At 39.8% G+C, this 22,634-nt stretch overlaps 2 protein-coding genes and 1 long non-coding RNA gene across 4 annotated transcripts; 2 read left to right on the top strand and 1 right to left on the bottom strand.

Moving 5' to 3' along the window:
- The first annotated feature begins 198 nt into the window (after window positions 1-198).
- Window positions 199-13,363, top strand: LOC109988191 (protein FAM83B-like). The gene is made up of 5 exons (XM_065952409.1): window positions 199-290; window positions 1,829-2,299; window positions 5,331-5,495; window positions 7,769-7,893; window positions 9,128-13,363. Exons 2-5 carry the CDS (start codon window positions 1,850-1,852, stop codon window positions 11,292-11,294), a joined length of 2,907 nt encoding a protein of 968 aa, XP_065808481.1. The 5' UTR covers window positions 199-290; window positions 1,829-1,849; the 3' UTR covers window positions 11,295-13,363.
- On the bottom strand, window positions 13,259-17,697 carry lgsn (lengsin, lens protein with glutamine synthetase domain). 2 transcript variants are annotated; one of them, XM_029278399.2, is made up of 4 exons: window positions 17,362-17,697; window positions 16,514-17,192; window positions 15,040-15,206; window positions 13,259-14,630 (listed from the first exon to the last, which is right to left on the bottom strand). In XM_029278399.2, the coding sequence occupies exons 1-4, from the start codon at window positions 17,383-17,385 to the stop codon at window positions 13,437-13,439; spliced, it is 2,064 nt and encodes a 687-aa protein (XP_029134232.2). In that variant the 5' UTR covers window positions 17,386-17,697; the 3' UTR covers window positions 13,259-13,436. The 2 variants fall into 2 exon arrangements, with proteins under 2 accessions (XP_029134232.2, XP_065808502.1); XM_065952430.1 differs by having other exon boundaries at window positions 16,514-17,212; window positions 17,362-17,694.
- On the top strand, window positions 16,891-22,596 carry LOC136178533 (uncharacterized). The gene is made up of 3 exons (XR_010665933.1): window positions 16,891-17,029; window positions 17,142-17,226; window positions 20,880-22,596. It is a non-coding gene; the product is annotated as an uncharacterized lncRNA (long non-coding RNA).
- The last annotated feature ends 38 nt before the right edge of the window (window positions 22,597-22,634 follow it).

The following is a 22,634-nucleotide window of genomic DNA, read 5'->3' as shown; positions in this document are numbered from 1 at the left end:
ATAAGATTGGAAATCTACGACAGCAAAGATTTAAAGCAGAAAAGTATTCCCCAGCTGATTTAAACTCAGGCTCAAACAGGAAAAACAAAACCTGCTCCTGGCCTGAAACACCTGTGAGCTGAGGTGGGCGGGGCTTGTTACTGTAAGTGGAGCCGACAGGGCAGGTACGACAAGGTATTAGTTTGCACAGGCAGGGCAGTTTCAAATCCACACCTTAGTGCTGCTGGTTTACTGAGACAGACTGCAGGGCTCCACTTTGTTGTTGTGCTTTCAGAGGAAAACGTCATGAGGTAAGTCTGTTTAAGATCTTTTACTGTTATTTGTGAAAGAGGACAAAACTTGTGTTGTAGCATTTAGTGTTGATTGTGGTGGATCACAAGTGTTGGGGAAGTTACCTTAAAAAGCACAGCTGTTACACCCACCAATGACTGCACACTGTTAACACGTTGAACAACAACTACCTGAGAGAAAAATCTGTGTTTCAATAACTACAGCCAATTAGAACCTAGCACAGTCTTGTACAATACATTTCATTTATTATTTTATAGTATCATTCCTACAAAGCTGAACTTGATGTACTGCACAACAAAGCACTGTAAAGATCAAATAAATACAAATGTGAGTTCTAATATATATTTACAAAATTACAAAAAGCATGCTTAAAGTGACTGTTCACCAACCCAAACCAGTAAGACTTGCCTACTTATAAATAGTGGTCTTAAAATCATACATAACACAAAAAGTAAAGTACATAACCACACATTGGAAAGTGCAAAGGATATGAGCTTTGGTTAAGCCACCTGCCTACATAAACCAAAAGTCCATGTGGAGGAATTGCACTTAAATTACAGCCAGAAAACTCCCCCAGAAATATAGAACTCCTCTGAGCATGTGTTACTTATGGGCAAAAATCAATACCTTTGACCTTTGACTAATTGACTTATCTTATTGAGACTTTAACCTGTCCCAAACAGAATAATCCAATCAGGGCTTCACACCAGTATATGTTTGGCAGTAGGAAGAAAACTCAACATATTGCCACGTTTGATAATGACAACGGTGCAATCAAATGGTCTTTGTCAGGTGATCATTTTTTGCGCACAAATAAAACACATTAAATGATAAACTGACAAAGATTAATTGATCATTCATTGTGACTTTTTGTGGCATGAGAAAGTGTGAAGGCCTGTCTTCTTTTTCTTGCTGCTGATTTTTTATTTCCCTGCATCTACTTAATGTGGGTATAATGCCCCTGCTGCATATTTTTGCAGGAAACCTTGAAAATGTCTTATTTAACAACAACTAAAACAGCAAAGGAAACATTCAACCTAATCTCTTTGGATTTTCTCTAAAGGCTGTACAAGTGTTTGTAATTTTAGTACTTGAACTTTACAAGTTAGACCTAAGAGTGTCAAATCAAATGTAATACTCTACTTAACTGCAAAGGCAGATGGCTGTCCACAAATGAGTTTGGTTCTGCTCGCAGTTTCTGCCTTTTTCAGGAAAGTTTTTTTCATCGCCTCTGACTGTTGCCATTGTTGCTCAAGGTGGATCATTGTGTCTCAGTCAATAAAATAAAAAGAGAGAATGGCAGAGACATACCTTTGTGTAAGGTGTCATAAGATAACTGTTTTATGTCATTTGGGGCTTTACAACTAAAACATAATTGATTGATTTTTGTGTATCAACAAGCTGTTCAAAGTGAAGCTCGCCTGTCTCCAACACTGCATCACACCTGATGGACAGGTTTTTGTCACTTATCATGTATAAACAAGTGCTTCTTTTTAGTGTTTATTTAAGTTAACAGTCAAACTTTTTCCCTCCAAAGGTGAAGCAGAGGTCTGACATCATGTCCAATCTGTCCTGCCTGTCTTCTCTCGAAGAAGAGGACAGTACTGTTTATGTGCAGCCACATTACAAAGAGACATACCGGCTGGCAATTTACGCACTGATCTGCGGGGGTAAAGAGGCCTACGAGGAGTTCCTCAGGGCAGAGCAGATCAGCCACTTTCTGTCAAACGAGGAGATCTTATTTATACTGCAAAATGGAGAACTTTGTGCCGTTGAGGACAAGGAGGAGGACTCTCAAGAAAAACGGCTCACAGACAGGTGTGAGACCAGGACCTCGACATACTTCCCAACAGAGTCAGATGATGAGGTGCCCGACCTGGACCTGGGCTGGCCGGAGGTGTCATTGGAGGGTGTGGACACCAGCATCAGCCTGCTGTTCCACCCACCCCGCGACAATACGCCGAGCATTAAAGAAGTGGTGCGCAAACAGATCCAGGAGGCGAGGCAGGTGAGGAACATAAACATGAATGAAACACCTCTGTCTGGACAATTCATGTGCAACGACTCATCACCCTGTATTTGCCACACACATAATTCAATACTGAAGAACAATAGCAATCAATCACACAATGATAGGCGTTGCTTTGCACAAAGGAAAACACAAATCACTCCACATATTTCTCTGCACACAAAGCACACAATGTTTCATGCAGTCAGTATCTATTACAGGAAACTATTAATTAATCTCCTCAAGGTGTTAATCACAGAACTTTGAATCCCTCAATTCTGGTGAAGTACCGGTAAGTACCATACAATTGGTTTACAAGTGGTTCTGTCCTTTAAGGGGACAGACTACAAAACCTTTTGACAGGATTTTTAGCTTGACATAGTTTTGTTTGCTGCAGAAAGTTTCAATTCAATTCACTTCTGTTGCAAAGGATTCAAATAATGTAGAGTTTTTCAGAAATTTGGCCATTTGCAGTTGTGAATGCAAATGGAATAATCCATTCACCCCCACTTTATCTGGAAAGTTTCCTGCAGGCTCCCAGTAAACTTCTGGCTAAAAGGCTGATTTGTGAATGGGCGGATGTGTTTCAGTTGGTAAAGTCGGTCATCTTCTAACCGAAACGTCGGGGATTTGATCCCCAGCTCCTGCAGCTACATGTCCGACTTGTCCTTGAGACTCTGAACCCCAAGTTGCTCCCGCTGCTTCGGCGGCAGCGTATAAATGTGTATGAATGGGCCATAATGCAGCCAGGTACTTCCGATGGTCACTTTCACATAGAAACCACTGCCATCAGTGTGTGAGTGGGTGTGTAGGTGTGACCTTTGGTGTGACCTTTGGTGTGAAATCGCTTTCAGTAGTCAGAAGACTAGAAAAGTAAAATGGTAAATTGACAAGCTCAAGTCCATTTACCAGGAAAATTCTATATTTTTCAAGCTTTCAATTGTTCTTGAAATTTGTAGAAGGTGCCTAAACCCTTACATGAACGTCTCAGACCATTTCGGCAGAATTTTCCACTTTGCACTACTTATTAACATTAACGAGTTCGTCTCTAGTTTTAATAATACATTTTGTTAAGTCTGTCATGATGAGAAATCAAATGTTAAGAGTTTTTGTGGAACTTGTTGCAACTAAGTGACCAGAAAGTTCTTGAAAAATAAGTAGATGATGTGGTTATTGAGGCTGCTTCATTCAAGTAAAACTTGCAGAAACAAATCACAAAAGTTGAACAGATGCATTTCTTCTGACTCAGTCTTCATGTGAGCACATGTGCAGCCATCAGCAGACACAAATGTGTCACTGTAGCTCATCCATGGGAATAAAAAGATAATCCCTTATTTTGATAATTCTGTTTAGGTTTAAAACTGTCAAACCTGAAAAAAACAAAACAAATCAAACAACTTTGGAAGTTGAAAGAGTTTGTCTTTGTCTAATGTTGATGGACACATTTCTGAAAGTGAGTGAACAGTGTTTGATAAAACGCATAAAACAACTTAAGTTAAAAATAACAACAGTGAGACTACTGTATAGCTTAGAAGTTGTATTCGCAACACAATCATCACATTAAGAAATGGTTTATTTTGCAGATATATCTGGAGGGGCAAATTTTGCATCAATTTTGATCGGAAGACATGGTTTCTTCTCAAGCTGCTAATTGGACAATGCAGCATATGGAAAAGGAAGTCTCAGCTGGGAGTCATAAATTTATCTATATACGCCATCAGACAATAGCCAATGTGTGACAAGATGAGAGACAAACTTCGCACAAAATAAAAGATTGGGAGAACAGCTGTAGTAAAAAAAGAGAGACAATGCTGACAAAGCAGTTTTATGCTTCATTAATAAAAACAAGCCAAGTATTACATTTTTATAAATCTTTTTCAGACAGCAGGATTTTGCAGGAATATATTCCTCCTTATATTATTATATCAGATGCCATTTATTCATAAACAATGTAAACGTTAAGAGAAGGTGATCTTTGAACAATGAAACACACACGACTGTTCAGCTACTTTACTTTTCTGAGAAAACTGAGCACCTGAGGCAAACCGTTACTCGTTACTCAATGAACAAGAATATATATGGCCACAGTATGATCAATATGCAACACTATATAAAAACAAAATATTACTCTACAAACACACACACACACTGTGCTCAGCTTCACAGAGACAAAGAGTAAGTTTGCTGAGTATTAAATTAGTTCTGTGGAAAGGAGAGCATGAAGGTCGTGTTTCACTGTTAGATCATGACATTAAACAGCCAACATGTCTCAGCCTGAATCTTCTTCGTGTTCAGCTCCAGGATTTACCGTCTCCTGTAACTAATAATTCACAAATTACAGCAGGGTGTGTTTCTGTGTCTACATGTGTAGGAACTGGACGTTTGTTCTACAGATCTAAAAATGACTGAAGAACTGCACAAACTATATCTGTTTCATATGCAATGTTCAATGTACTCACCAACTGTAAAACCTGTTGTATTAATGTACCTGGAACATATAAACTCCCACTGATCACTATTAAGATCAAAGCTATAAATCTTCAATGCCTCTAAGCATGATAGCAGTCGAGCTTTATTACCTAAGAGAGCCACTTTGATCACAAGTTACAGATCCTACATCAATTACAATATGCTCTGATGTGCTTGATCTGATTTTTTTATCAGGCCAGAAAATGTGACTTTAAATCTAGCTATTAAAGAGGGTAAACTTCAGGGATATTTGTATATTTTGTGCATGGAAAGATCCCCATAAATCAAGACGTATTCATTCATCCATTCACAATGTTGGAATATTAGCAACTATTTTATTTTAAAGGGATTCTTCCTCAAAGAATATGGTAGTTGTTGGTTTATCAATGCTTTGATCTGATACTTTAAGGAACCTTTGTAGAATACAGTTACATGCCATTTAAACAGCTTCTGTTCTTACTCTTTATTCTCATACATCCTCAAGAAATCCTTTGGTGATGCTGAGTAAATGTTGTTTTTTTATTGTATTCAAATTCTTTGTAAATGTTGAATATGCCTCCAGGTTATTGCCATAGCGATGGATGTCTTCACTGACGTGGATATATTCAAAGAGATAATCACAGCCACATTGAGGGGAGTGGCAGTCTACATCCTTCTGGATGATTCACAATTCAAGAGCTTCCTCACCATGTCCCTCAGAGTGGGCATCAACCTCCAGGACTTCAAGGTGAGGCGAACACTCTCTGACAAAAAGCCTAAAACATGAGATCTGTAAATTGTAGGGTGAAAAGGTTGTATCACCAAATGTTCGGAAAACCAGAACACTACTTTTCTCTTTTTAATTTGAGAACATAATGATCATGTGTTAAAGAGGACATATTATACTCATTTTCCACCTCCACAGTCCCATGTGGTCTAAATGAAAGCTGTGTTTCAGTCAAAATATAACATGAATCAAGCACTAGAGGAGGTTTGTGACCCTGTATAAACCAGCTCTCTCAGAGCGTTGCGTTTTGTGTGTGTGTCTCTATGTGTATGTCAGTAGACATCACTCCTTCTCTAGCAAGAACAAAAATGTCAGACCTGCACAAAAGTTTTGCTCTAGTCTGGGGGTGGAGTCCAAGGGTGGAGATACCAGGGGAGGGGAGGGGAGGGTTTTTTTTTTTACCAGAATCCCACTGTGATGTCACAAGGAGAGCAAATTTGAAACGGAGCATTTTTCTCTGTGTTGCAAGATTTTTCATAATATGTCCCCTTTAAGACAAATAGAAACAAAGCACAAAGGTTTGAAGCTTTAAAATAATAAGCTACATACTTTTGTCTAAACTATACCTGTATTTGGGATGACAGGACAAGAAGCCTCAAATTAAACCAAGGAGTAGTGTTTGTTACAAATACATTCAAAATACTGTTACTGAATCATGCTATGCTAATGAACTAGCGACCTAGCTTACCAGCAAGCCTCTACAAGAAATCTTTATTGCTCTGATTAGTAAGCATATAGATGCATGTTGGTCTGCACCCATCGCTACCCTCTCTGGATTATGAAAAAATTAACCATCGGTTTCCTGACTGATTTTTGTTATTGAAGCAGCCTGGTAATGCTTGGTTACAGTATGCGCCAGAAAAGTAAAAACAAATCAGCATCTTAAGTTTATGTTGGACCAAACAGACACAAGGTAAGTATAATAATTTAATAACACATTGATTAAAAAGCCTTAAAACACCTTAGGCTTCCCGTAAAGTGCACCAACAACCCCTGTTATAAGCAAATCCTCCCTCTTAAAGTTATACTTAAAGGACTTTTTGTCTGTTTTAAGGACATACACATCTGTCTTTTGTGTGTGGTAATCCACCAATGATTTTCACAACAGGTGCTGCAATGCACCAACAAAGACCAGGGAAAAGAAACAGACTGCTAGATAGTAAAAAAGTGTAAACAATGCAAATTCATGTTTTTTCATATGGATGTACATGTGTTTTTTACGAAAGCACTACATGTAATGGAAATTTGAAGTGAACACGTCATCTCTCAATGTTAATTTGGCTCTTAAATACATACATGTCAAATGTACAATGTGGCTGACTACACTCCTTGTTCATTACATTATCCGAGTCATCAAAGTGTGAACAGACTGAGAAATATTTATGTCAACTTATGACTACATCTTTCCTCTTGTTCATTTTAATTTGTGCATAAAAAAGATGGTTTCTGACATTTTTTTTTTTTTTTTGGGGGGGGGGGTCATTTTTGTAGTTTGTATTCTGCCTGAGGATGTTTTGCCTGTGGCATGACCTTTCTTCTATTGGCAGAAGCATTTAGTGGATTAAGCCTGACATTTGCTCCACACCCTCTTGAGCTCGCTGTCATTTATCAGCATTCCCCTGCTGAGTTTCTACCTGTCATTACAATGATATGAGGCAGCTGCTGCAGCCGTAGGCCAGACCTGTTGGCGTGTCTGGATTTTCCTGTTGAACAGCATCAGGACGACGTTTTGTCAGCTCAAACAACAAGTAGTCGGAGCACACTGTGACGGCTGTGTGATGTCTGTTTGAATTGCTTAGCCAGTAGCCACATCAAAAAACATGCCCCAGAAATAGAGATATACAGGTTTGATCTTGTTGGGTATCACAAAGGGTAAGCACATTTGTGTGCATTGAAGCTTCTATTATCATGGAAATAGAAAACACTAGTTATACTGTCTTAAATCCCTACTTCCCTTTCCTAATGTTGCTTACTGTTAAAGGTAAATGTTCTGTCCTGCAGTAACAAAGACAAGCGGTCTGGAAATTTACAAACAGGGACAAATGAAAAAATAAGTAAAAATGGCAGTGGCCCCAATGGTCAAAAAATAGGGTTTTTCTTGTTTGATTGATATACATTTACTGTTTTGAATGGGAATATCAACACAATTCAAAGACATTACTTCCCCCTCCCCTTTCATTGGCTTCTTTTTCTAGCTTTAACTTTGTGAATCCTTTTTATGGTTTCTCCATCAGAACATTCGTGTTCGAACGGTTCAGGGGCAGCAGTATCAGTGTCAGTCTGGAGTGAAGTTCCATGGAGGTTTGGAGCAAAAGTTTTTGCTAGTGGACTGTAGAACAGTGGTGTATGGAACGTTCAGGTGAGTCAGTTTTACCTTTTCCCAATCACACCTTTCACCCAACAATTAAACTAAAACGAGCCAAGATTTGAGGAAGATTTTTTTTAAATGAATGGTGACTTTTATTTCTTGTCCTGGAATGTTTCAATAGTTAAAAATAGTAAACAGAAGAAAATCCAACATGCAGGAAACTGTTGTCATACTGAACCCAAATGACACCTGTCATTCATGTACAATCAGTATCAAGATATACTGGATATGATAGACAGGCCTATGATTTATAAAGCTGGTAAAGGGACCCAAATACAGACAACTATGCAATTTGAAAAAGTAAAGTGATTTCAAACAAAACATTATACTGCTTAAACATAAGGGCAATGAGATAAAAAAAAATAAACAAGTCAAGAGAATGCTTGCATGCAGAACATAATGTCATCAAAATATGGTAATATAAGCCAAACCACATCTAAAGGGAAGCACCATAATGAAATATCAGCCAGGGGCAAATCCAAGGTGTGAATGTGGTGAATGCGGTGAATGCGGTGAATGCGGTTTGGTACAATTTTAATAGAAGCTAATTGTACCTTTGTTTCCAAGTCCACCTTTCTGGCCTGATCAGGTACTTGTTTAGTTCTGAGCAATTAAACGATCAAGACAACGAGGAAAAGAACCCAAATGCGGATAACTAGGACACAGGAACTGTTCAAATATATGTGCAGTATATATATATATATATATATATATGTATATATATGTATATATACTGTATATAGATAGATATACAGTAGGCTATATGAGAAAGTTCGCAAATGCAAAATAAAATCCAAAGGTCAGGGCCAGAGCCATAAAAAAGGGAAATTAATATGTGGGTACAGATTCAAGTTGAGGTCAGTTTACTGGAAATCAAAGGCACAAAGCCACATTGACAATTTGGCAACTAACCATGGCAAAGGGGCTGGTATATTCGAACTGAAAGGGAATAAGACAAAGGTAGAAAGGGTTAATGGGTAAAGTCAGAGGACAACTGTACCTAAGTGCGATATGGCTGAGAAGCTTAAGAAAGATGAAGGGACCTAGAGCAGTGTAAATCAGATCAGAAATCAGAGGCCCTAATCCAGATAAAGTCTCAAAAGATTTTAGACATATAAGATTTGCTTAATTTTATTTGTTACTCTAAAAATCTATCCATCATAATAATAATAATAATAATAATAATCATCCTATCTGAATGTACTTCTTTTAATTTATTTTTCAGCTACACATGGACATTTGAGAAGATCAACCTTAGCATGGTCATGGTTGTCACAGGTCAGCTGGTTTGTACTTATGACGAGGAGTTTCGAAGGCTTTACGCTCGCTCCACAGTTCCTGTAGCGGAGTCCAGCAACAAGTTATCCATCCAGTACCTGAGAGATATTGTGGCAATGAAAAGTTCAAACTGCAGTCAACTGTCCGTCAACCAGATTCACATGAGATCCAGAGTGATGCACGGTATGAGAGGTGCTCAGGATGACAGGTTTAACAATGCCGCCATGCTGACCAGGGGACTGAGCATGCAGGACAGACTGCATCAATCTCATTGTGCTGAAATGGGGAATCTGGTACGAGGACACAGTTATGGAGGAGAACTTCAGAATCTACACTCCATGACTCGGCTGAGGATGGGGACCAAAGACTTTGGAGTCCCTCTTGCTACAGAGAGGACTGGATCTAATCTGAGGGTGGGTGGTGACCCGCTGCTAACTAACAGGCTGTCTCAGCAGCATCTTAGGCACCGGACTCATTATGGAGCAGACCAGAATCTGCTACCATTCAACTCTGAAACATCCCTCAACAGGTGGAAGATGGACACATACCTCAACAACAGTGATATGCCGCTAGATGCATCATGTGATGCAATATCCCCAATGACATCTCCATATAGCAGTCATACAGGCTTGAATGATTATCAGTCACAAATGATTCACAGCAGGTCCAGGGACATCAAGTCCAGGATGGAGGAAATGAGAAATAAAAGACTTAGCTTGCAGGAATACACCAATCTCAGGCAGAGTCAAGAGTCATTGAGGTCTATGTATCCGACTCTGGACAGGCCTAAACTGATGACTTCGTTAAGAGGTCTGGACATGAGGCAGAGTATGTCAGAATTAGAGCCAAATCCACAAAACGGTTGGAGCCTTGAACCACCCAACCACAAAGACAGTGAGCCAAAGACAGAAGGCGACAAAAGGGAGCAAATTCTCACTGATGGCCACCGCTCTGCCTCTCACAATGATGTCAAAATGGTTACAGATCGAAGGACAATGCAGACATATGATTGGCGTGAGCCTCTTTCAAGGACAACCTCGGCTGCAAATATAGAGGTGAAACAAAATGATCCATCTCTTAAGCTTTCTCATTTGCAGCCTAGTGGTCTCAGCCTCCAGCACCCAAGAGCTATGGAGTCTTTGACTGAAATCCCTGAAGAGAAAGAGGGTTCGAATTCCCATGTCAACAGTTCAGACTCTGCATTCAAAGAAGGAAATGAGGAGATTCCCATTGAGGACAAAGCTGTTCCAAAGGAGAACTCAATGAGATCAAGCTTACCTTCAGATCCACAGCATCAAGATCTGCCTGGAGGAAGTCTTGGTTCTATAGGTAAGGTGCGAAAAAGCTCAGAATCAGTTACTCCTAAAGAAGCAAACAAATCAATATCCAGTGAGGCAAAGAACTCAAGCACTTCTTCAGGATCTCAGCTTACAATAGACGGTAAGAGTAGTCCCACAACTCAAACAAAACACGAGGAACACAGCCTTCGTAAGAGTAGTCCCACAACTCAAACAAAACACGAGGAACACAGCCTTCATAGGAAGAATTCCTTGAGAAAGAAAGTACAATCACTGCTTACACCAGACGATAAGAAAGTCTCCAAAAAAGAGGAGAAATCACTCCAAAGAAAGGCGTCATTGAGATCACAGAATACCTCAGGGTCGAACCAGTCAGTTAGATCTGACCATTTGCAGGCATCTTCAGAAGAGAAATCTACAAAGAAGGGTCAATCGCCAAGCACCTTAAGGTCTCAGAGCTCCGACAGTGGTGAAGTGGAGAAGCCTAAATCTCCATTTCCGAGGTTATCTCCTCACCGTTCAAGCAAGAGAAAGACAAGCCATGCAGCAGATCAGGACCATGGCAGGAGTAGCACTCCGGACAAGGAGGGAGCGACTGTCTATCGGAGAGAGAAAGTCTACAGTCGATTTGAATATTTGCTCAGCACTGAAAGTATTCCTCGGGATAAATCCATGCACTCCTCAGAGAAAGACAAAGGCTCCTCCATGAACAGACCTGACTCTAACTTATCAGGGGATCAGACACAAAGTGGTTCTGAAAACAAACTGGGAAAATTCATGCAGCGAGTCGGAAATCTGATAAACAAGAACAAGTAGAGTTGCAAGAAGAAACAATCGTCACTGAGATCAAGAATTAAGTCAATTTTAATATGTAGTACTTCTTTTGATTGGTTTAATATTGGGGCTTTTTTATTTGGGATGACATTCATCAGTAATGCCAAAACACAACGTTTTGATGTAAAAATACCAGTAAGTCACGTTGAATGAAGTTAAACAGGCACTATGTAAATTCAGCCGCCAGGGGTCTCTCAATCAAAACAATAACAAAAGATGTTGTCAAGGCTACTCCGCTAGGAAGAGAATATGTTTACCGATGATGTATCCAAGTATAATTTGTATTTTAAAAATGTATCACAGCAACAGATACAGCAACAGTACAGCAGCTTTTAGTAACAGTTGAAGTAACATCCAGTGTTTCCACAGCAATGATAAACTGTCATGTCTGTCATGGCGGCCGCCACAACAACAGGCGTCCCGTTACAACTGTAAAATTATGGATTTATCTGGATTTGATAGATTTTGAAAATATTTGAGCTAATGTAAATGCACAACAAAAATATATAACATAGGTTTAGTCCTTTTTTAACTAATTCAGATATTTTAGTGTAGAATTCTAATCAAATCTTACATATTGTACATTTGAAGCAGAGTCTACGTTGCAAAGAGCACTTGCAGATATGAATGAAAACATAGTTCGTTTTATTATAATTATGGTTGGCAAAAATACATGTTTGCATAACTTACATGTGTTTGTTCTTTTTGGAATTAGGTTAAAGTTGTATTTAGTCCACTCATCAAAATCCAATAGAAAGACTAAAACCAACAGTACATGAAACCTACCAGCATATCTGTTTGTAATCTGTTTTCATTAATCATCCATAATGTTCCTCTATTCCATATAGCTCCATTGTCACCACCTGCTAAGTGGATTTATACCCACTGAAAATAGTCCCCAACGAATGCACTGTTTCTTTAAGTTGCCAAACACATAGGCCGTGACCTGCATTTGGAAAATACCTGGCCCTTTAGAAAATTTAAACCGACCTGCTTTTAAAAATGTGTACCTTAACTAGGAACTAATGGGCTCATGCATTGACAGATGGATTGTTGATTTTTGTCTTAAATGAAAGATTTTTTAAGAAATTCAAGAAACGCTTGTAAGTAAAAAGAAAGATAAAATAAATCATTCTCTAATGATTTTTTTCTTTTTTAATCTGTACAGAGCTTTTATTATTTCATTATCTTTTATTTTAATGTATTGTTAGGTATGTTTCCTATAGCGTCTTGACTTGTTGAAGACAGTCATGTTTGAGGCAAAATTTGTTGAACTAATGGGAAACATTTATTATTACTAAGTTTACAGCATAGACAGCCAAACCATTGAAGACTTAGTCCATTCTCAAAATAATCACAGTAAAGCCTGTTAATTATCAAAAGTTACCAATAAATATAAGCTGCAACTGAGTCTATATTTGCAACCATATATTGTTGGAAAAGTGAATGTAAAAAAACTACAATGTTCACTTTTTGAATGTATACTGTTAAAATAAGCATTCATTGTCAAAACAACTCTTATTAAATGAACCAACTTCTTTTCATAGAACACACATGTCTTGATATTAACACCTTTACCTTTTTTTGTGAAGAGAAGAAAGGTACAGATGAGAAGTCAGAGAAGATAGGTAAGATGTATTTTGGACTGCAAGATAATATGTCAGAAGTGACACTAGCGGCCCCAAGAGGTTGTAAAATTTACTACACGTCAGAAAAAGAAGTTAAAGGGTCGGAAACTTTTTTCCTTTACTTAAGAGAGCCACATGATTGATTATTATTTGGATTTTATTTTCTTCTTGGTCAATCTTGCTCAGTGCCTAAGTCAACCTCTTTTTATTACATTAATAAATAATTGATAACCATTAACAACAGCTACTGTTTGTTCTTGAAAGAAATGAAAGAAATATACATAAACACAAGAAAATTGCATCTCACTGCTTTGCACATTCAGGGTGTACTAATTTCTTTATTTGAAATAATTGAAAATATCTACAATTTGTATAATAATAATAAGATCAACATGATGTATAAAATAAAACGTTTTTTATGAAGCTGTCTCTTATCATGATTTAATGTGTTGGGCAGGAGGAGGCGTGTTTCTCGTGATGCAAAAAGAGAAAACTTCTAAATGAAATACTCGAGGCACTTGTTCCTCTCATCATCTAGTTCTTGTGTCTCAATCTCAAACTTTTTCATGGCAATAAAATACTGAACAAACGGCTCTCCAAGTGCGCTGCGGATAACATGATCGTCCCCCAATGCCTCTAGAGCATCATCAAGCTTTACGGGAATGGCGAACTCCCTCTGCTGACTGGGGGCTTTGTTTGGACTGCTGTCCACGTACAAGTTTCGTCTGATTCCGTCCAGTCCAGCGGCGACAGTAGCAGCCAGCACAATGTAAGGGTTGGCCATGGCTGAGCCCAGCTTGTTGTCAATGTGCGTCTCCCTTCCGCCATGACACTTGATGTTGAAGGAGCTGCTGTTGTCATTGCATCCGCATGTTGCACACAGCACGCGTTTGGGGTCTTTCATGGCCTTGGCAATGTGGCTCCGGCAACCCAGGCCAGGTGACATCAGGCAGCTCAGGGCAGCAGAGTGGGTGAGGAGCCCAGCCAGCCATTTTCTGCCAATCTCAGACAGCTCGCCCGCTTTTTCCCCACTCTGGAAGAGGCTGCGTCGCCCGTTGGCATCCCACAAGCTGTGAGACATTACGCCGGCATTGTACAGGCCATCATCAGTAAAGAAGCTAGCAATGTAACTGTGTTTACGAGCCATTTCTTTGATGCCAGTGCGGAAGGTGAAGGCGCTATCTGCAGCCGCAATCCCAAACTCTGGCCTAAGGTTGATCTCCATCTGGCCTGGACCACTTGCAGAGGCAATGCTGTCTATGTCTGCTCCCATGCAGTACATGCTGTCCACCAGCTGCTGGAAGAACGGCAAGTCATGGTTGCTAAGAAGGGTGGTGGCTGGGAACATGAGAGTCTTTGGTCCAATCCGATCCGGCGCCCCAAGGACGCAGCATTCATATGTAAAGGATGAGTGCAGTGAGAATCCCATGCTTTGTAGCTGACCAAGGAGCTGCTTAGCAATGAGGCGAGGGGAAGTGCGAAGAGGGCTTCCTGTCACTGTGCAGGGGTCGCAGATGACTCGGGCTGTTTGCTCTGCCCAGGGTAAGACCCTGAAGGTTGCTAAATCAGGGATCAGGAGGACATCACTGCTGAAGTTTGCAGCGTTTGCATGGTCCACTTCATTGCTCTTAGGGCTAAGGGTCAGCTCCAAGTAACTTCTTGGCATTGGTATCCCATAAACTGCTTTCTCCTGTGGATGCAACATTTTATTTAGATGAGATATTACAGTTATGTCTTAAAAACTGGGAAATAATGGAGATTTCCTTAGCCTAGAATAGCTAGAGTGTGGGCGGAATCAGTTATTCCTGCTTAATGCAAAGTTCAAAAACTTACATTAAATGTAGGACATTATCAAATTACATCATATTTTCTCATCATCCATAAACAGATAGGCAAATATAACCATTGTGTGTTTAAAGGGTGTTTTGTAGTGTTATTTATTTCTTGAAACATAATGTAACCATCAGCTACAGTTCAGTTGGAGTAATTGTTTCAGAAATATTGGTAGCGATCTACACATTCATGGTTTGGAGCATAGATAGATAGATAGATAGATAGATAGATAGATAGATAGATAGATAGATATAAAGAGTGATTACATGGAAGAAGCGGACAGGTACTGTCTTGGACCTGGACACCCCGTGGAGGTCGGTGGCCTCGAACCTGACGAAGTTGATATTTTCTCTTGCAATCTGCTGCTTGATCTGCTCCATGGCTGAAATGAAACTCTGATTCCCAAAGATCTCAACAGTCTCGTTTTCGTTATCTGTTGGAAAGAGAGGGAAATAATGAACGACTTAAAACACTAAAGCCCAGTCCCAATTGCACATTCAATCCATAATGCCATACTTAAACTGGGGTGTAGCCCGCTCAAGTAGAGCTAAAAGGGCTTTAAATACTTATCTGTGAAATGGGACAATCATATTATGTGATGGACAATTTTACAATTTCTAAACTAAGATATTTTAGCTACTTTTAAAGTTTATCAGGATTATTTGAACTATTGACAATTTGTCAACCCTACATCACCAAATTTTTGATGCCAGCTCAACAACGGAATTACTTTGCCCCATCAATACACCTCATACGACATTAACACTGATAATGGGACATAACAGGGGTGTAAAAGTCCCACCTTGAATTGCCAATATAAATTGCCTCAGATCAGAAAACTATCTGGACATTTTCAGAAACAAGATGACCAGACCTTTTCAGGAGTGTGCACAATGCACAAGTAATATGGCCAAGTGGAGAAAGTGTTCCATTTACGAAAAAATGAACAAAACCTAAACCCAGGTTTCCCTGCAGCATATTTCAAAATAAAGCCCCATTGAATACAAAACCATTTTATACACACCACAGTTATATTCCACACAAGTTCTTTTTGATTTCAAGTTAACACTGAGTAAAGCTGGACTGAAATAATCCTCACATATGTGTACATGTAGGTGAAATGGCATTACAGAAATGCCAAACTTGGTGTAAGGTAGGCTACTGAGAAAAACTATGTTGAGAGAGCACCGACACAAGGTTTTTCAACTGTAAATTACTTGCCTCAAAAAAAAAAAAAACCCGGTCATAATTAGATACAAATGTATGTATTGAAATTGTTAAAAAGATTATGGCCCAGATTTTTTCTTATAGATTTTTAACCTTCCAAATAACTTAAGATCTACTTCAAATATCAAAACTGTGAGCAGACACAACCCATTGAAAAACTCCAAACAGGAAGCAACCCATTGTCGTTAAAACAAATAATAGAAAAGAGTTGTAGATCCTTCTCCTGGATATCAACGCCAAGTTAATACCAACCAATCCTTTCAGAGATTATCACAAATTAAAACAGCTAAATTTTAAAGTCCATTAAGTCAAACATTTAGTCAAAATCCATTTAGAACATTGATTGAAAGTTTGACAATGAAGCCACATTTTTTAAACAAGAAAGATAGAGGCAGGACTTAAGTGATAGAGTCTTGTACCCCAAAATCTTCCAGTGATTTGTCCTTAAAGAACTCAAGCATTTAATTAATTATATCAAGTAAAATGTTGTGATCAAACCAAAGCTTTACTAACCTGTGTGAGAAGCTCCACTCTCTCCCCAGGAGCTGCTGGTTGCATATGTGTTTGTTGTATCTCGTGGCTGTCTATTTGTGTTGGCCTCAAACCTGAACGAGCTGGATGAATCCATGTTGGGAGGTTGCAGAATAGATGTGCTATCACTGGACCTTTGCCCCCCTTTTCCGGAAGCTTCATAGTTGGGTTTGAAGGTGCTAAACGCCCTGTTGGGGTTTCCATCATCCTTGCGTCCATTGGGTCTTCCACCATGGAGGTACGTGTATGGACTGCCAGGCATCCCATTTTCTCTACCTCGGATGCTGAGCAGAGGACTCTCCCTCAGGATGGTCTTCAGCTCCTCCATGGTCTGACGAGGGACTCGGCCAGTCTCGCCATAAGACACCCTGTTTTTAGATGCCGTCTCTGTGGTCCAATCCTCTGTAACTTTAGGTACATCCATCCTTAGATCATCCACCCTCTCTGATGGCTTGTGAGGAAGGTGGCCGATGGAGATCACAGTTGGGGTGTCTGGAGGTAAAGCGGTGCTGGGTGGGGAGTGGATGATACATGGACCTCCTGCTCTACTGCTCCAGTCCACAGGAGGAGCATATTTCCCTGTCACCCTTACTCCTTTTTTGTTGTTCAGACTCATTCCTGTGCCATCTATTTGGTCTTTGCTCCTGCTAGGAACCCCCTCCTGGAAAACACACAATAAGTCTATCACAAGTATGGTAAGATATGGTCATGTTAATATTCATAAAAGACTGCAAGAAATCAAGAAGCAAACAGGTCAACAAAGAAAATAAAGATATATATTAAAAGCAGGAACTGGAACAAATTAGAAAGGTTAGATGATAAGTTGTTACCTTAAAATCTTCAGAGTCATTCATTCTTTTGTTTGCACTCTTTCATAAAATTTGATTTGTTGCTCTCATGTGAAAGCAACGCTTCACACGCACATTAATTTTTATAGACAATTGGTACAATGGTGATGGATTAGAAAATTCTCCAGCAGCCACGGGAGTCCAGCTGGAAACTGGCAGGGACCAGGTGCTGCTAGACTCTGAGCCACTGCTGCTGCTTCAAGCTCATTGGCTGCTCATCGAGGACAATTCAGAGCTGCTATTGTTATGCTGTAGAGGGAAAGTGCAGTGCTCAGCAGCTGTTTGTGCTTCCAGAATAATATGTTGAGCAAAAGTATTTATTCCAGAGAGATAAAAACACAAAACTATGAGGAGCAGACAATGGCTATACATGAGTGATGTGTTCGTTAAAGAGCTGCAGTCTGAGTAAAATCCATCCGCAAACAATGATGTAATCAATATGGAACAAAGCAAATAAATGAGCAGTTTCCAAAAAAAAAAAAAAAAACTCAATCTTTTTAACTTTCGGCTAAAATTCGGTTTCTATAGGCTGCAGTCAGTCTATAATATTCCTTCCTTCCTGCTACATTGTTGTATGAAAAGTGCCATACCAATAAAATGTGATTCGTTGATTGATAACGTTAATATTCATATGTTCTAAAAGGATATTCACAGTGCTCTGATACAACAAAATACCACAGTACATTCATACATCAGTAAAAAAAATATATATTTTAACATCATAACATTTCATACAAAGTAAAACATAAATATGGATGATGTGATAAAGCTGAAAGCTTTGGGGCAACTACTCAAAGAACCTAGAGGGATTGATTGGTCAAAGTCAGTTTGTATTGCTGTTGATTAATGATCATAACTAAATCATAAATACTTCAATCGTGATTAGCTATAGTGAGGTTATAGTCAGTTATATTTTTTTAATCTTATAAATTAAATGTTTTTCTGATGCATGACAGACTGACCCCCAGCAATGTGCAGAACTCCTTCCAAAATGTGGAGACAAACTGGGGCCCAGTCAGACTCCAAATCTCTGGGGAATCCTTGGAGACACAACACGTGAGAGAACATGACCTCGGCCAAACTTGGTCAGAGGTCTGAAGTGAACCATTTTGTTGGTGTTACCTTTAGAGGGGGCAACACTGTGATAAAGTACAGGGAGATCTCTGACCAGTGGTGCTGGGGAACAGGTAGTGGAAGCTGGACACTGGAGGCTGGCTGGCATGAGGACTTGCATCAGGCACATACACTGTAGGCAGCTACATAATCTTTCATAGCCATCCACCAGAAGTCTTGCTGAGCGATGAACAGCCTTAGGCGAACTCAAGGGTGATAGGCCATGCGAGCAGTGTAGGCACAGTGGATGACCGGAGAGCCGATACTGAAAGGCACAACAGTTTGGGGCCAACCAGGGGCAGCCTGCAGGTCCCGGTTGGCATTAATTATCCTCCTCTCCACCTCCCAAGTGTAAGCCTAGATAATGCTGGAGGATGGCAGGATAGTAGAGGGAGACTCAGGAGCAGGGTTAGAGTCAAACAGACGAGAGAGGGCATCAAGCTTAATATTTCTAGATCCTGGACGTTAGGTGAAAACAAAGTTAGCGCTAGAACAGGGCCCACCTGGCTTGCCTAAATTCAGACTTTTGGCTGATCTGATGTGCTCAAGGTTCTTGTGGTCTGTTGAAACTAGGAAACACTTCCAGCAAGTGCCACCACTATTCCAACGCCATCTTAACAGCCAGAAGCTCTTTGTCACTCACGTCATCATTTATTTAGGCAGGACAGCTTTGTGGAGAGGAAGGCGCAGGGATGGAGCTTGTTGTCTTTGGAGCGTTGAGACAGAACTGCCCCTATCCCAGAGTCAAAGGGGTCAACTCCAAAACAAACTGAAAGTAGGGGTCAGGTAGGGTGAGGATGGGGGCTGAGGAGAAGCTCTCCTTGAGCTTCTTAAAGGCTGTGTCGGCTTCAAGTCCACTGAATCTTGACATGGGGTTAGGTTAGAGCATAAAGGGGGGCAGCTATATGGCTAAAGTAATGTATGAAATGTTTATAATAATTAGTGAACCCCATAATTATCTGAACCAGCTTAGAGCTGGTGGGAGTGGGCCAAACAGTCACAGCACTAACGCTGATATATAGTCCGTCTGAATACCTTGCAGCGTAACCATAAAACACAGAAATTATACATTGTCCATATAAAACTCATATTTTTCAATTCATTCAATTCATATCCCCCATGGGGGTTTTCAGGGCTAGAAAGGTGAATGAGGATTCTACCAAAAATTTATTCCAAAGTAGCAAAGTTAATTTTTTGACCGAGACATTATTTTGTTTCGTACTATTGCAGATAAAATCATTTGACTTATAGACTTATTGGAGCTTCATGTGTGAACACAAACAGCTGAATTTTTCACTCTGTCTTTATCTATATTTTCTCCTGCCAGCACCCTAGTATTTTTTCTGCAGAAAGTCTGGGTGACCTGATGTGTGAACGGAGAAGGACGTAATCAGGAGAATTAGCCCCGAGCAGAGTAGGAGGGTTACTGATATTTATTCCCTGAAATCCGTGTACAACCATAGATTGTATGCACACGGCCGGTGCAGTCCACGTAAATGTAATTGAACTGCTGCATTATGTTTTCTGTTCCCCAGTTTGTGAATGCAGTGATTCTGTTGAACTACATGCATCATCATAGCATCATATGGGAAGTCTGATGCTTTGTCTGCCACTTCTGCATCATTCTTTTTACGTCATGTCTTGCCTTTGGAGACCCCTGTCCCCTCTCCCATTTGACAATGATAGTCTCATGCTGTGAAGTTCATGTGTGAACAACCAGATCTGGAAAATTTAACAAGTGCATATGCAGGATTATATGGGATTAAAATGTAAAAAAGTATTTAAAGTATAGCATAGTGTGGAATTTTCTATACTTACCACAACCCAGCATGTGTTTCAACCTATCCTGAATCCCGATAGTGGGGTAGGTTGTAACAAAGGAACACTGTGTATTTGACATCAATTTATGAGGTCTATGATGTTCTTGCAGAGGTTTGAATTTGCTCCATTTGTTTTTTTGTTTGTTCCAAAGTTTGTAAACTCTAGATAAAAAATTCTGCGAGTTACAGCTGCTGAAGCAAACTGTGTTACAACCAATCCATGGTCTCCCATACTATGAAAACATCCAAGTCCCATTTCTTTATTGCCCATATAGAGAGTAAAATATGTTGTTAATAACAACAGTGAATTTTTTCATTAAAATTCTACAAATATAACCATCCAAGGTTAAAAGACAGGAGTGCACACCAATGCTGCAGAGACACTCATGGAAATGATGCAAAAGGTTAAATGTATGGAAAATGTTGTACCCAAAGAAGACTTAGTTGTTAGAATGTTGATTGCTTGCCTTATAAAATAGCTCTTCAGTTTTGAATATGAAAGTAATCAAGCATGTTTTTTAAAAGGTGTTTGTTTAAAGGATGATTTGCGGTGTCTTCTGTCCACAGTGGTCCCAGGAGGTGAGGGGGCAGTCCTGCCTCAGTAGGCCGACACCACCTGACCAGTGCAGCATGGAGGGAGAGAGATGTCTGGGCAGAACACCTCACATTTTTCAGGGTGGGGTTTTTAAAGAGCTTCATCAAGCTGCATACAGTTATATATAGGAGGATTCATGAACTTCCTGTAATTTTTCTTCATAATAAAGCTTAGGGTGTGTCATTCATTTGATAAAGAAATATCTCCAGTTCCTTGTTAAAAACATGGGGGAAAATGTACTGGTAATAGAAAATATAGACTTTAATATGTAAAAGTCTTATAATAATCCTGTTTAATCTCCCTGTAAAGAAAATATATTTTAAAATATATAAAATAATAATATAAAATATATTAGTATGTGTTTGAACTTAACTTGAAAGATCACATGGACCTCTTTGGTTTTAATTCATTCACCTACAGGGTGGTGAAACTGGTTTGACATGCATGACTGAAGTTCAAACTGAGAACAAGACTGTACCTTTTGGTTGATAATTACAGGGTTTAAGTGATTCACATAGGCTATTTTAGTTGTAGTATTTGATAAGCCAAATATTGTCCCAGATGGTTGGAGTGTGGACCAATAGCTAAATTTCTCTTTAAATTATCTTAGAAATACTTAGTTCATTGTTCAACAGTTTACAAGAAGATAGAAGTAGATAATAAAACAATCTTGTGAGCACAAGTTAATATCTTTGTGCACAAGTTAATATATTTTTCTAATTGCTTAACTTTTAGATGACAAAAAAATGAAGAAAGATGAAAAAAGAAGAGATGTTAATCCCATCTTTAAATGCTTCTGCCTTCAAATTGCTTGTTTTCCTTCATTATCTTTCGCATATCAGCTTAGCCGGGTCGTGGTGGCAGCAGGCTAAGCAAGTTGCCCCTGAGCGATCCCAAGGTGTTGCCAGGCCAGAAGTTATAACCTAATCCCTCCAGCAAGCTCTGGGTCTACCCCTGGATCTTCTCCCACTTGGACGTGCCCAGAAGACCTCCCGAGGGAGGCGACCAGGAGGCCCCCATGTATCGCCACCCTATTGTGGTGGAGGGGTTTGCGTGTCCCAATGAACCTGGGAGCTGTGTCGTCGGGGGCACCCTGGTAGGGTCTCCCAAGACAACTTGAGGGTTCAGACAAAGAGCGATTTACAAACCTCCATGAAGACGCAGAAGGGGAACAAAGACACCTTGCCCAGAAGTGGAAGACCCGGGCATCTCTCTGGAGCCAGAGACAGCGAGTGTCTGGTGGCCCGGATTTCCTCCATGGGGCCCGGTCGGGTTCAACCCAAAAACACAACATGGAGCTGCCACACTGTGGGATGGGCATGGGGGTCGGGTGCAGTGCAGTGGCCTTGGTGGGCTGATCCTTGGTGGTGTAAACTGCAAGTTTTGTCCAATAAGAATATATCAATATCAATATATTTGTATTTGTAAAAAAAAAAAAACAATTAAGCAAAAGCTTTCCATTGACAGGAAGACAACTTTTGTTGAACAAGACCAATATTGAACTGCTCCAACTCTGTACAGCAAAGAAAGAATAAATGTTCCTTTATGAAAATTGAATAGGCTACATCTAATGAATTCAACAGAACAATTATCTGACATGAGAAGATGTTAATCAAACCCCTTGGACGTGTGGGGAGCATAGACTGTACATATTACATGCTGGTGGAGAGCAGTGGTACTATATTTGTGTTTTATTTTGAAGGTCCACACAGGAAATGGCTTCGGCT

Source organism: Labrus bergylta, chromosome 1, assembly GCF_963930695.1.
Source record: "Labrus bergylta chromosome 1, fLabBer1.1, whole genome shotgun sequence".
Lineage (NCBI taxonomy): Eukaryota > Metazoa > Chordata > Actinopteri > Labriformes > Labridae > Labrus > Labrus bergylta.
This window is presented reverse-complemented; position numbering and strand designations above follow the sequence as displayed.